The sequence below is a fragment of the Citrus sinensis genome, chromosome 1, assembly GCF_022201045.2.
Source record: "Citrus sinensis cultivar Valencia sweet orange chromosome 1, DVS_A1.0, whole genome shotgun sequence".
NCBI classification, from domain to species: Eukaryota; Viridiplantae; Streptophyta; class Magnoliopsida; order Sapindales; family Rutaceae; genus Citrus; species Citrus sinensis.
The window spans coordinates 4,730,983-4,745,530 of record NC_068556.1 but is presented as its reverse complement, the minus strand read 5'-3'; the positions used below and the strand labels follow the sequence as shown (position 1 = coordinate 4,745,530).

Below are 14,548 nucleotides of genomic sequence, written 5' to 3'. Positions count from 1 at the left end.
CCATAAGAAATTTCCTTTTCGACCTTTACTATTTGTGAACATAAATTTGTATGAATTGAAATTTTTTTCCTAAAGAAATATAAATATTTGAACCCATCTCCTATCCCTTATATTCTCTTATTATTTTGATATCCAACACATACTTTAAAAAAATTAAATTTTAAATTAAAGGACGATACAATACCTTCATTTTAATATCTTAAAAATTAAAAAAAAAATCAATTTCAAGTTTACATGAATATATATATATATAACAAAATTGTAAATTGTAAAAAAATACAGGGATGCAAATGTTATTATATACAATTTAATTATTAAAAGGTTAAAATTGGATTACTATTTTTAAATTGTCATCTTCACTTTTAAAAATCTCTAAATTACCTTATTCTTTTTCAAAAATAAAGAAAAAACTATGTGAATTGATGATTTTTTTAATCTTTTTATGAAAAACTTGAAGGTAATTTGAAATTTTAAAAATAAAGGTCTAATTAAATATAATCAATGGAATAATACGAAATTAATCCCTAACAAAAAATCGACAAAAGACAGTGTTTGGTTACTCCGTAATGTTGACTGCTCTAAGTTGAACAGAAAGTAGGAACCGTCGAGTATCCAAACACATCCTAAAACTCAGCCAACGTACTTTAATCAGAAAGACGATAATTTCATTGACACTTCTCCTCTTCCTTCTCCTCCTTACCCTCAACTTACGACACCACCCCCTGAATCCTTGAACCCCTCAAATTCAAATTCTTATGTCAGATCCATTATATTAACACTATTATGATTCGCAATCGGCAATAAATTAGGATTAGGGTTTGTGATATTTATATATATATTGTGTTATTTGTTCTTGTGTGGTTTTTCAATTTTCATCATGGATGGGAATAAAGATGACGCCTTGAAATGTTTCAAAATCGGCAAAGAAGCGCTAGAATCAGGCGATCGAGCGCGTGCGATCAAATTTCTGTCCAAGGCTCGCCGCCTCGATCCTTCTCTTCCGGTTGACGACATCATCTCATCCATCGAGTCCGACCCCAACACAAACCCTAACGGCCCGTCCGCAGAGCCCAATTCAAAGCCGTCCGATCAATCGACGATCCGACACCGGGGCCCATCAACTGGCGCGTCTCCGTCAGCTTCTTCTTCGTCCTCTCCGGCGTACACCGAAGAGCAAATCGCGATCGTGAGACAGATTAAGAAAACGAAAGATTTTTACGAAATCCTAGGGGTTGAAAGATCTTGTACGGTCGAAGATGTACGGAAATCTTATAGAAAATTATCGCTGAAGGTTCATCCCGATAAGAACAAAGCTCCAGGCGCCGAAGAAGCCTTTAAAGCGGTATCAAAGGCGTTTCAGTGTTTGAGCAACGATGAGAGTCGGAAAAAATATGATATTACTGGGTCAGATGAGCCCGTTTATCAGCCACGGACTCATACTCGGGCCGCCCGTGGGTTTAACGGGTTTTATGATTCGGATATTGATGCTGAGGAGATTTTTAGGAACTTTTTCTTCGGGGGAATGCCGCCAGCCAGGACTCAGTTTCGGCATTTTAATTTCGGGCAGGGAGTGGCCACGGGAACGGCTGATCGTAATGGCTCCGATGGGTTTAATTTACGTGCCTTGATTCAGTTGTTGCCTGTGATTTTGATAATTCTCTTGCAGTTTTTGCCGTCTTCTGATCCAATTTATGCCTTGTCGAGGTCTTACCCTTATGAGTACAAGTTTACAACGGAAAGAGGGGTGAATTTTTATGTGAAGTCTAGCAAATTTGAGCAGGACTATCCGGTGGGTAGTGTTCAGAGAGTGAGGCTGGAAAAGCAAGTTGAAAAGGATTACTTTACTATTCTTGCACAGAATTGCCGGTTAGAGATTCAGCGGCAGCAGTGGGGTTTTATAAAGGAGACTCCCCATTGTGACATGTGGCAGAAGTTTCAGTATTCACCAGCTTGATGAGTCGAATCAAGGTATAATGCTACTGAATTTACATGATTTAAATTATTGTTTTTTATTGTGAATGTCAGTTAAGCTTTATAAGTTATTTTATTCGTTTGAACGATTGAATTGAATGTTTCTTTCACTTTTTTTAGATATATGTCTCTTTCTATTCCTTTTTTCTGTGCTTGTGGGTTGAGAATTGGAATGCTCAGCATTTTGGTAAATATGACAATAATTCTGTAGTAATCTGCATAAAGGTTAGCTTGATTGTGCTGCTATGATATTCATTATTCAGATAGGAGTAGCAATCATGTTACTGAAATCTGGTTCAATGAAACAAGCTGAAGCAAAACTGAAGTAATTTTCTCCCACATTCAATTAATGCATGTTCAAATCTTTCATAAAGTTGATCCTATCCTCGGGAAATGGAACATTGTTCTTGTGTAATGAAGTTTTAAGCATTGTTGTAAATGGTTTGTATATGAGAATTTATTTGTTTTAATGCCATAATTTATGTGCTGATGGATATTTGAAGAAATTTTGAGCGCAATTAACTGTCTCTAGGGTCTGTTGTTGCCCATGATGCTCCAACAGCTGGATGTCTAATTACGCATTATGAACCTTAACTATCAGTTTCTAGCTGTTTGATGATGTTTTAGGCAGATGTATTTTGGCTCTTGTTAAGAGTAGAGCGGATATCCAATTCTGTTTAAAATTATATATTTTAAATTTTCTTTTGCAGATTGCTTATCTGGTCTACTTGTTCAACATTTGCCATTTTGAAGATCAAATATAGCTTTTGAAATCTACACAGGAGGAAGGATAATACTAGTGATTTTTGGAGTTATCTTTGTCAAATCTGGTTATTGTCTATACCTTTTGCACCTTTAGTTCGTAATTTTTCAGCTTTAAACTATTGGTGTCATATAAATTGCACCGGTAGAAATACTTGTAACTCTGGCCTTGATGGAGATGAGTGTGGATTCATTCTGCGGAAGTCTCAAAATTGATATTTACATTACATATTATTGATTCTGTAGAAATTTTATTTTGGGTATCCTCTGCTTTTATGTATATGAACCAATCAATGTTTCTGGTTTAATCGGTGCACAATAATTCATTTCAATTGATATCCTCGTGTTGGTCTTAGTATGCTTATTAGCACGGTTTGTTATTGCAAAGCTTGAGATGATTTGGGTATTCACCTGGTGCCAACTTGTGTTAGGTTCGCTGACTAAGAATATTATTATTTGGCATGTGAACTCTTCTGACCAGTAGTCTTGGTAACTTACTAATTTTGTTGGCGAGGATTTTAGGTTTTGTTGTTCATTCTATTCCTATCTTTAGAAATGGAGACCCACTTGTACGATGAAGTGTTGGGGATGGTATGTGGACTAGTTATGCAGAAAGGAAGAAAGCGTCTCTTTTCGATTTTTATTATCATTCTCTGATTGTACATTGAATCGATTTTAGAATCGTTTTTAGAATTAGCCTTTAACCTCACAAATTTGGCCTTGGTGACAGCTGAATCTTTCTCTGAAATTGTGGGATCTGATTATCTGCGAGCTGGTTCTTTATTATATGGATCGGATACTTCATGATGTTACCTGATATGATAGATTATAGGTTAGTGATACACAGATAGTGTTTTGCACCGAACATCAAATAATCAGCTGTCTCAAAAGTTTCCCATGCATCCACAGGACCACAGATACTAAAGTTAACTGAAACTCTAGTTTGCTAGAATTGACACCGTCTGATTATAACTAATTAATCATCAATGGCTTGGCTAATTGGTAGTCGTCATCCCTGTAACATGATTCAATGATTACTGTAACTGGGTACGTACCTCGACACCCGTCCCAAATGGCAGGCAGCAACTGGGTTTAATTAAGTGTGCCTGTACAAGTAATTAAAGTTATCCGGGCTTATAGCAATTGCTTTCTTTGATCCCGTCTTTAAGCTGTGGGTGGACAACGAGACATGGCATGGTTATGAGAATGAGACCCAACAACTTGTACTATAAACAAACCAAACAGAGAAGCGGAACCACTCGTAGTTAAATTTAGAAACAAGATTTGAAAATCCGAACCATTGGCAGTCTTGCTGACTTTTATTGGATTTGTTATGGACTGGATGTGGTTCTTCAGATTCCGTCGTGGTTCTTTCCCAAGAAAGGACCAACTGCTGGTGGTTCTGAAGTCAGCTTGCCTTAAAATTCACCTAAATGATGCGAGCTTCTCCCAAGAGAATGCTTTCACTCGGCAGACAAGACAGCTACCGTTGGACAGACGAGACAACAGTGCAACGAAGGTTCAAAAGGAATTTCTCTTCCTAAATATTCAGATTTTCACCACCCCAAATGGCAGGAAAGTTGCTTTCGTTGAAACTTGAGAAAACTATCGACAAGTATTTCTCAGGGCATTATTTGGAAAGGTCAGAAAGGTCAACTTTGTATTGACTACTTGCTCAAATTGCGTTGTGTCAACTTGTCGATGATGCTCCGTGAATAACTTCTTCAATCGACCGATTAGTCTACAAGCTTTAAAGCTGGGGAGAACGAATTACAATTAGTTTAGCGGGCTGTCTTGGTGGTGGATCTTGAAGCTACATGCCAAAGGCCATGAACTCGAAAAGAAGACATTTTCCAGCACAAGATTTATGTTACCAAAAGCAGAAAATCTATCAATAAAAAGCAAAATCCTACCACTGTGGATAACTGTTTTTTTTTTTTTTTTTTCAAATTGATGTTAAAAGCTAGTTCACACAATGGCACACCGTGCTGAATCTCTAAGAATCAAGCATTTGTGCCCTTTTTCTCTATTTCAAAAAGGAAGTTTAAAATGGTCAAAATTATGAGTCGAGACTTGAAGAAATGTGTTGGATCTCTAATCCTTCGACGTTATGACCAGCAACCCCAGAGCCCCTATTAGTATGTACTGCAAGAATTAAAAAAAAAAAAAAAGTTAATAACCAGTTTGAGAGAGAGGACTTTTGCCTTTTTCCTTTCCGAATACCAATTAAAATGTTTGTAATAAAATCTTACTACAGATATGTGTGATTTGAAGCAATTTCCTGAGGTTGAAACATTTTTATTTTTAAAAAAAAATTCTATTTGTCATTGTAAGTGCTCTAAAAAGTCCAACAAAACCAAACCTTGATGATAGGCTTTTCAGTCATGATGATTGTCGCCCAACCAACGTAAGGAAGGAACCTGCAGAGGGAAGGCATAATTACACTTCATGAAGATCAAGTTTTTCAGAATAGAAGGGATCCATTACAAAGAACAAAGTCTCTTGAAAATAACAAAAGCAAATTGTAATTTCTAACATTGATATACAAGGAAAATAAGTAAGGATGATAAAATGTAAACAATCAATCTTGTTTATATAGACATTTATTCAACGAGTGATGCAACTTTTGTCATCTAAAATTGGAATAATTCAGTTAGGCAAAATGAATTCATCAGTTATTAATACAGCAAACATAAAAATATACATAGGATCCACATTATGTTATCAAGACCAAAAAGTAAATAAAAGCTATATCTAAAAGTTAATATGCAATGCGTCATATAAACTAACTTGGACACCATGAGATGTTCCTAATAAATGTAAATATTAGTTCAATAGGTCAAATACAGTAAGCTTAGAAATAATAAGTTTCTTAATAGGTGTCAAATTTACCCTACGGCTCTGCCCATGATATGTTCTTGTTTCAACCAAAATTGGCCTTGAGCATACAACATCCTATCATCAACATCATTGTTGTCTCCTGATAGAAGTATCCAATCAAGATATTAGAAAATTAGCCACTGAATGAATAATTAAATCATACATATATAAAAAAGCAAAGGAATATACAAAATATCTGGGAACATTTCCTGCAAGGGTTTATGAAATTTCACGATGACTGCATGTTATGTTTGCTTTCCATAAACATCAAATATACTCATACGAATAAAAAAGTTATGTTCACAAAAAGACTTTAGTGCTTGGCAAGACAAGAATGTTGGAATGAAATTCAGTCAACTCCATATTGTCAACAAGTAACTACATGGACATGAGAAATGTTGTACCTTTTGTGAGGATACGAACTTCGCCGGACTGTCGCTGCTCATGAACCTATAAATGTGTACATAAGATACAATTTTGTTGTTAAAAGAACATCAGTGTATACAGCAGTACGAGCCAAATGTAATCCAATGTTAGAATTTTAAGACACAAACACTATCAGAAGCATAAGTAGCCATAATCTGATGCCTCTTCCACACCCCACAAGAACCCAAAAAAAAAAAAAACAACCACAAGCTTTAAAGCCATCAATGGTAAAAATCAAAGAGAGTAGAAGCCAAAGGTATGTGAATCAGAATATCCTGAAATCTGAATTAGATTTCCACAGTAGACAGCCAATAATTTCGTAAATTCCTCTCCCCCTTCATTTTGCTATATGTGAGACAGCTGAAAAAATATGAAGCATCCGTTATTCTTACCTCAATTACTCGATGGACAATCGGAATATCACGTCCCTGAAAAAACATGGAAAACATATAGTTGAAGGACAAATGTTCAATACAATTAAAACAAGTAGCAAGAACAGACTGGATAGAAAGAAGCAAAAGAAACATACAGCAATGTGAATTACAGTAGCAACCTACTAAGTAAATTGAAGTAGCTAATGTTAAATGTTGTATAAATGCTCTCAAATCTTTTTTTCCTTTAAAGATATAACGAATAAAAAATGAAGAAGTAGTGCTAATGAAGCTTAAGTATTTTGTTAATCAAAAGGATGAAGATTAATCCTTACAAGAGACAGTTAATGTTCCATAAATAATGCTAAAGTCAGATGGTCCAAGCAAGATCAAAATTGAATCTCCATTAATAAGTTTTCCACAATATTCATGCTATAATTGCTGGGGATAAACAACATACCTGTATATTAAATACGACAATTTCTCCCGTACGAATGGGGTCCTTGCTCATTTGCAGAAACAAAATGTCACCCTGTATGAAAAATGAAATTCAAAAGGCTCAGCTTCTCGAAACTATTCCAGGCAGAAAGCTGCTTTAGACTTGGTTTCCAAAAGCGAAAAAAATGACAAAGCAGAATACTGGTGACTTAGGATTAAACTTCAGGAACATCTATGCAAATCTCTAAGTTCAAAATTACATGAAGACAATGAAGAGTAATAATACAGCGACCAACACATCAGATGCAAACATGACTATTTGAAAACAGTTATTTTTAGCACACTCTGGTCTATGTACATACCCAGATACAAAAGAGAGAGATAGAGAGAATGGCATCAAATGAACTGCCAATAATTGCTACCAGTTTGTTCTGAACTGAGATCCATTGAGTCGCTAAAACAATTTTCGAACGAGTCACCCATTGATGCTCTTTCAACAATTGTTGTTCAGACAAATAAGTAATAAAAACTCACCCGTTGGAATCCAGGTTCCATACTTTCGGAAAGCACAACTACAACAGGTGATTCACTTCCAGTTATACACATTAACCCTTTCCATATGATCAACGCCGATGAAACAATCATGCCTGTGTAAAGACAGTGCAAAACAAACAAGCCCCTCGCGGGATTAAGCACCTAATACAACTGGAACTGTGCGCCAACACAATTGTACACGAAAAGATCTCGGCAATGCTATCTGTTATTTTATGTGAAATTCGATGTAGGGTTAATACACCAAGCAGCAAAGTCATTGAAGACTGTTCGGATATTAATCAAAATTTACATTTGCTAGCATCAAGCTTCTATATAGTATATACAACAATTGATGGTACTAAAGAAGGAGACAAACCGAGAGTTATAAACTGAAAGAGAGAGTCTCTGATCTTCATGGATTTGACGGATTCGATGCTCTCTCCAATCCAACCCATTTTCCTTTTGATTAAATCTCCGAACTCTAAACCGAAGCTCAGCCCTGTCTGTGGATTGCACCAGCTGCAATTTATAGGGAGGCTTGTCAAAATCAGTTGCTTATGTTTGACTACTTGTTCTCCATCTGTGGGCCACCGTAGCGTGGCCCTGTCAATTGTCTTGTGCCATGTGTACTCGTCTCGTATTTTTTCTTCGTCTTTATGATTTAATTGTAAAATGTGCAGGTTATTTGAATCCAAAAAATCTACTTACTGAACCCACTTTTCAAAATAATTTTAAATTAAATTACAATTACCAACACTAATATGGATAAAACTATGGTGCAACTGTGGTACCGTGCCACAGTTGCACCCAACCATTGAATTCCCATTTATTTAAGTGGACTCCACTCATTTGAGTGGATCCAACGACTGGTGCAACTGTGGCACGGTACCACAGTTGCATTGTAGCCTGACCCTACTAATATATAACAAAAAAAAAATTATTCTTTGAATCTATCTTTACATTAAATATTATATTTTTTTTAAATCCTAAATTAATATTTTTTATTTCTTATTAATTTATTGAAACATAGTTTGAAATTTTGAAAAAAATTGAACCAGATAATTAATTTTGGGTGTACCTTTCTTTTAGATATAACACCATTAATCATAATTAATACAAACCTATGGCTGTCATGACCTATCTGCTTTTGAGTTAGTACTATGGATTTTATCATTTCACTACTTTAAAAATTATCAAATATCAAATTATTACAGCAAATATTGTCTCCTATCATTTTCTTATTACATCTTTAGAAAAATATTATTTTACTACTTTTCCGTTATAACCGTTAATTGACCAGTTAGTTGACTAATAAAATACTAATTTCACCCTTCATGATTAAAAAAATACTTGAAACTTATTTACAAAATAAATTTGTAATATATTTATTAAAATGGATATACAATACCAACATAATTCTTTTTGTTGGAATTATGATATATGGATTACAAATTTATCTTATTATTTTTTTGAATCATGAAGGATAAAATTAGTATTTTGTTAGTCAACTAATGGTTGTAGCGGAAAAGAAGTAAAATGATATTTTTATAAAGAGATAGTAGAAAAATGATAGGAGACAATATTTATTGTAATAATTTGATATTTGACAATTTTTAAAGTAGTAAAATGATAATAACCCTTAGTATTATTTAGCCAAAAAGATTGTTCACTTAATATGAAATGGTAAGAGTAATTCAGTTATATCTATTACATCAAAAGTTGAATAAATTAAGGTTGCGTTTGGGATTGAGGTTGGGCAGCTGTAGCTTAAAAGCTACAGCACTAAAGTGTTTGGTAAACACTAACTGCTGTAGCTTTTAAACTATATTGATATAATTTTCACTTGTATAATATAAAATTTATTATATTTTTAATAATTTTATCAAAATTATTATTTAAAATTTATATTTATTATATAATATTAACTTTTGTTTCATAATTACAGCTTTTTTTTCACAACAGCTGTAGCTTAAAAGCTACAGCACCTCAATCCCAAACGCACCCTAAGTTATGCAGTAGGTTGTTTCATTTATTATTATTATTTTTATTTTTAATACATATGACACTAGGTTAACATGAGCATGCCATTGCGAGGAGAGATAAATGACTAATGCTAGAAACTTTTGAAATATTTTATATTTATTCTTTTTCATTTTTGTTTACTTTTTTTAATGTTCCCTTTTTGGTATGTTTTGAGCAAATCTCAGTCAGTTGCATATCATCATGTGGCTCTTAGAAAAGAAGCATGCATGTTAATTTGTTCATTTGCATATGTTTTAGTGTACTGCTAACTTTTTTCTTTTATTTTTCAATCTACATGTGCATGCATACAAGCAAAGTAAAATGAGTTGTGAGGTGAATGAAACAAAAATAAATTCACAAATTTGTATCCTTATGCGTTCATAAGACCTAAATCAATTAGTAATTATAAATGAATTTAATGGGTTTAATTAGTAAAAATATTATTTTTATATAAATTGAGATTATTAAGGGTGTATTGAGTATTTATGTGAGTTTGTTGAGTAAAATTTAAAATTTTTAAATAAATTTAGTGAATAGTTTAGTGGGTTTAAATAATTTCACCCTTAGAAAAATTATAATTTTGTGTTATTTTTTTTTAAATCTAGAATCAGATGAGCAATAGAAAATTTGTGAGTTAAATTGTCAACATTAGAGAGTATAATTCTCTTTATTTTACTCTCACAATTGAGAGGGATTCGAACCTTTTATTTCAAAAATAACTGGATCATATGTCAATCAACTCAACTAATAAGTTGTTGATAATTCATACTACTTGAGGCAAGCGAACTCCAAATTAATTTTTACTTACTACTTTTCTTATGATTCGATTTTAGTGACAAGCCTTAGAGGGAGGTATTTGTATGTATGTATGTATGTATTTATTTCTTAGAAATTTAAATATAATACGTTATACACAATATATAATTAAAATTGAGTCCGCTTCTCTAATTAGGGAATGCAATCAGTGTAATCAAAATTCATATTCTATTACTTTTATTATTAAGAGCTTGCATCAATGCATCTATAAACGGCTAAACCCATCAAAAAACCCAATTTAGATGCTTGTGCCCCAAGGCGATAGGGGTTTGCCACGGATTAGGTTGGTCCAATTGTCCCAACAATTAACCAAGTTAAATAATAATAATGATGAAATACTAACTAGGCAACCCAAGAGGGGGGGTGAATTGGGATTTTAAAATTATCCTAGGCAAACCACACAACAATTTAATCTAATGCCTTAATAAATTCGAAAACAATAAATTCAATAAAAGCACAATAATGAATGAGTAAGGGAAGAGAAAGCAAACTCAAGGATTTTTACGTGGTTCGGCAATCCCCGCCTACGTCCACGCCTCCAAGCACACCGGGCTTGAGGATTTCACTAAGCTAGCCTCCCAAGGCTTCAAACGCTTACAATTGACTTCCAAGGTGTCAATGGACCTTTACAACAAGAGATTATTGTTGAGTGTTAGAAAATGCATATTTATAAAGGAGAAAACCGTCATTTTACATTTTAAGTCTTACTAACAACCCTTACTTTTATATATTTAACCTTCTTGTGATTTAATTACATGTGTTTTATTTTAATTAAGTATTTTATGTATTTTAGGGGCATTATAGTCATTTCACAATAAAGGAGAGATCAGACGGCAAAACGGACATCACTTTTGAACTCAGGACGGTCGAAAACCTTAGGAGGAGCATAAAAGGAAAAATGACACTATTCACATGTACGGTACTATTCACGTGTACGGTACTGTATACGTTACTGTTCACGACACTGTTCACATAGACGGATGATGACGTGGCATTGACCGATGATGTGGCATTGACTGATGAGGTGTCACGATCCTGTTGGACCAAAATTCTTATGTACTGTTGATGGTGACGTGGCAGCATATCAGTGGACGAAAAATCTCGCGTACGGTGCATGTATCACACAGGATTATTTTCAACCAAACCGCGTTACTGTTCATCCGGGTCAAACCGCGTTACTGTTCAAAGTCGGGTCAAACCGTGTTACTGTTCATCCGCGTGGTCAAACCGTGGACTGTTGACTGATGACGTGGCGCAATCCTGAGCGTCCAAATTGTTTTTAATCCGATGGCCATGATTTACTCCATGTATCTATAAAAAGGGGGCCTCCCCCCCCCTAATTTGATATCTCTGAATCCATTTTTGGACTCTGTTTTCTGTAATTCCCTCTCCATCTTGTATTTTCTTTGTATTTTAATAAATTCCTATTTTGCCCCTAGTTCAATTATGAGTGGCTAATTTTCTTTCAAGCTTGGGTTGAAGGTGAAGTCTCAACATGTGTCATGGGCTTAATTTGGTAAATTTATTTTCTCTTCCCCTCTAGTTTTTGTGGATGTTTTGACTTCTCGTCGACAAATAATACTAATCTTGTCTAGATACCGCCTTGGTTACACCGGCTCTCTAGTATAAGGTTATTATTATTTGGCACGATAAGCCCTTAGCACCATATTGATTAGAGCGTGGTTCATGAGGTGTGGATTCCCCCCTCATGATTTAATTGGCATTAATAAGGAATATTTAGCCCATGATGCATGTTGATACGGATCCAGATACCCAAGTACGTCATTTCAATATAATTCTCTTCAATTTATTCTCACCATTTCAATACCAATTTTAGAATTTATTCTCTCCATTTTAATTTAAGTTTTAGCATATTCCAATCATTTCCACCACAAATCCAATCACCCATTCACAAAATTAATTCTACACAATTAAAATCCACCTCCTCGTGGGATCGACACTCGTCACCATTAATCTATACTACAACAGATTCGTGCGCTTGCGAGTACATTAAAATTTGCACAACAAGTTTTTGGCGCCGTTGCCGGGGAGGTAAGTAATTTTAATTCATAGAATTAATTTTTGTGAATAATTTCTTTTATTTGTTTTCTTGTATTTTTTTTATTATTAAAAAAAAAAGAAAAAAAAGTGAATCTACATTTAAAGGTTAGTATTTCTTTTCTTTTTCTCTTCTTTAAAATTTTGTAATTTAATTTTCCATTTATTTTTCTTTGTAATTTTTTTTTTGTTTATCTTATTAATTTAATTTTTAGTTAATTTCTTTCACGTATTTATTTTTGTGTATTTTTATAGAAAGGTTGTAATAGCGCAATAAGGTTAGTATCGTAATTTCTCCCTCTTCTTTATTTTTATTTGTTTTGTTCCCATCTTTATTTTTTGTTTTGTTTGCATCTTTATTTTTATTTTATTTATTTTGCATGCATGGTCGTAGGTCATTATTACCTAATCTTGAACCTATAGACCTTGAATTAGAAAAAACACTTCGCACACACAAACACGTTAAAAATAAAATGGATTTGCAACCACAAGAGAGGCCATTTAAGGACTACTTCAGTCCCTTAGCTAATTTGAGTACATCATGCATAAGATACCCAAATGTAGCTGCTAGGAGTTTCGAATTAAAACCTAGTGTGCTAAATTGTCTCCCCACATTTTATGGCCTAGAAAATGAGGATCCATATAATCATCTGAATGATTTTCATGCCATTTGTCAAACTTTTAAATATGAAAATTTTTCAGACGATGATGTCAAACTTAGACTATTCCCATTTTCTTTAAAGGATAGAGCTCGTTCATGGTTAAATACTTTACCTGCCAATAGCATTTCATCATGGGAACAAATGGTTACAAAATTTTTAAATAAATATTTCCTAGTGCATAAAACCAATGCTATTCGCAGGGAAATCTCGGAGTTTACCCAGAGAGAGGACGAGCAATTTTTCGAAACATGGGAGCGATTCAATGGGCTACTCTTGAAGTGTCCACATCATGGGTACGAGAAATGGCACCAATGCCAATACTTTTGGAGGGATTATTGCCAAATGTGCAAGAATGGCTAATGGCGACAAGTGGAGGAGAGCTAATGTCAAAAAGTGCATCAGAGATTTGGGAATTCTTCCAGCGACAAGCGGATAATTCCCAACAACGGAGTCGATCACTCAGGAATACTAGACGAATTAAGGGAGTAAATGAGGTTCAAATTGGCGAGTCAACTTCGGGAATCAAAGAAGTCAAGGAGATGGTTGAAGGTCTTGCTCGACAAATAGCATCGTTATCGACTGCTAAATCAACAGAACCACATGACCAGGACTCATACTCAGATCAAGCCAATGCCATAGGTGTAATGAGAAAGCCATCAAATTACAACCCATACTCCAACACATATAACCCTGGATGGAGAGACCACCCCAATTTTTCATGGTCTCAAGGATTCCAACAGAATGGACCAGCAGCTCCAGCTCCACCAATGCAACAAATTCCTCAAGTTCCTCAAGCCTCTTAGCCCCCATTCAGACCATACAATCAGAACCAGAACTACTCTCAACCCAGACCATGGGAGGATGCATTCCAAAATTTCAAGAATGTTACTCACTCCACGATTGAGCAACAGAATCGCACCATTGATGGACTACGAAATGAGTTGAGAGCAGGCTTCAATTCACAAGCCCAATCAGTTTCAAGCCTCGAGAAGATGGTGGGACAACTTGCTTCTTCAGTTCAGACCTTGGCAATGACCGTTGAGAAAGGTAAGTTTCCAAGTCAACCAGTGCCTAATCCTAAAGGAGTACATGAAGCAAGTACCAGTTCACCACAACAGCATGGAGAGGTCAAAGCAGTAATGACCTTGCGAAAAGGAAAAGAAGTCGACAACAAGGTGGAGATGCCAGTGACAAAAGAAAATCAAATTGTACCTGTGAATGTTGATGACTCATCACCGGAGGAGAAAGAAGAAACCAACCCACAAGAATATGTTCCCAAAGCTCTATTTCCTCAGAGGTTAGCCAAAGGAAAAAAGGGAAAATCCACAGGTGAGATTCTTGAAATCTTCAAACAGGTAAGTGTTAACATCCCTTTGCTTGATGCTATTAAACAAGTTCCATCTTATGCCAAGTTTCTTAAAGACCTTTGTACTAAAAAGAGAAACATGCATGTTCAAAAGAAGGCATTTTTAACAGAAAACGTTAGTTCTATACTCCAACATAAAATTCCTTTAAAATGCAAAGACCCAGGCTCCCCCACTATCTCATGTAGTATAGGGAACCACACAATTGAGAATGCTTTGTTGGATTTAGGAGCTAGTGTAAATC

At 34.7% G+C, this 14,548-nt stretch overlaps 2 protein-coding genes and 1 non-coding gene across 3 annotated transcripts; 1 reads left to right on the top strand and 2 right to left on the bottom strand.

Moving 5' to 3' along the window:
* Window positions 1-636: 636 nt before the first annotated feature.
* Window positions 637-3,069, top strand: LOC102625062 (chaperone protein dnaJ 49-like). The gene is made up of 2 exons (XM_006475764.3): window positions 637-1,968; window positions 2,682-3,069. The coding sequence occupies exon 1, from the start codon at window positions 878-880 to the stop codon at window positions 1,952-1,954; it is 1,077 nt and encodes a 358-aa protein (XP_006475827.1). The 5' UTR covers window positions 637-877; the 3' UTR covers window positions 1,955-1,968; window positions 2,682-3,069.
* A 1,559-nt stretch (window positions 3,070-4,628) lies between these two features.
* LOC102625344 (uncharacterized) lies at window positions 4,629-7,957 on the bottom strand. Its single transcript, XM_006475765.4, has 8 exons — window positions 7,759-7,957; window positions 7,383-7,495; window positions 6,871-6,942; window positions 6,432-6,467; window positions 6,018-6,063; window positions 5,626-5,713; window positions 5,096-5,153; window positions 4,629-4,878 (listed from the first exon to the last, which is right to left on the bottom strand). Exons 1-8 carry the CDS (start codon window positions 7,835-7,837, stop codon window positions 4,828-4,830), a joined length of 543 nt encoding a protein of 180 aa, XP_006475828.1. The 5' UTR covers window positions 7,838-7,957; the 3' UTR covers window positions 4,629-4,827.
* Window positions 7,958-13,132: 5,175 nt separating this feature from the next.
* Window positions 13,133-13,236, bottom strand: LOC127898768 (small nucleolar RNA R71). Its single transcript, XR_008050602.1, has one exon. It is a non-coding gene; the product is annotated as a small nucleolar RNA R71 (small nucleolar RNA).
* Between the last annotated feature and the right edge of the window lie 1,312 nt (window positions 13,237-14,548).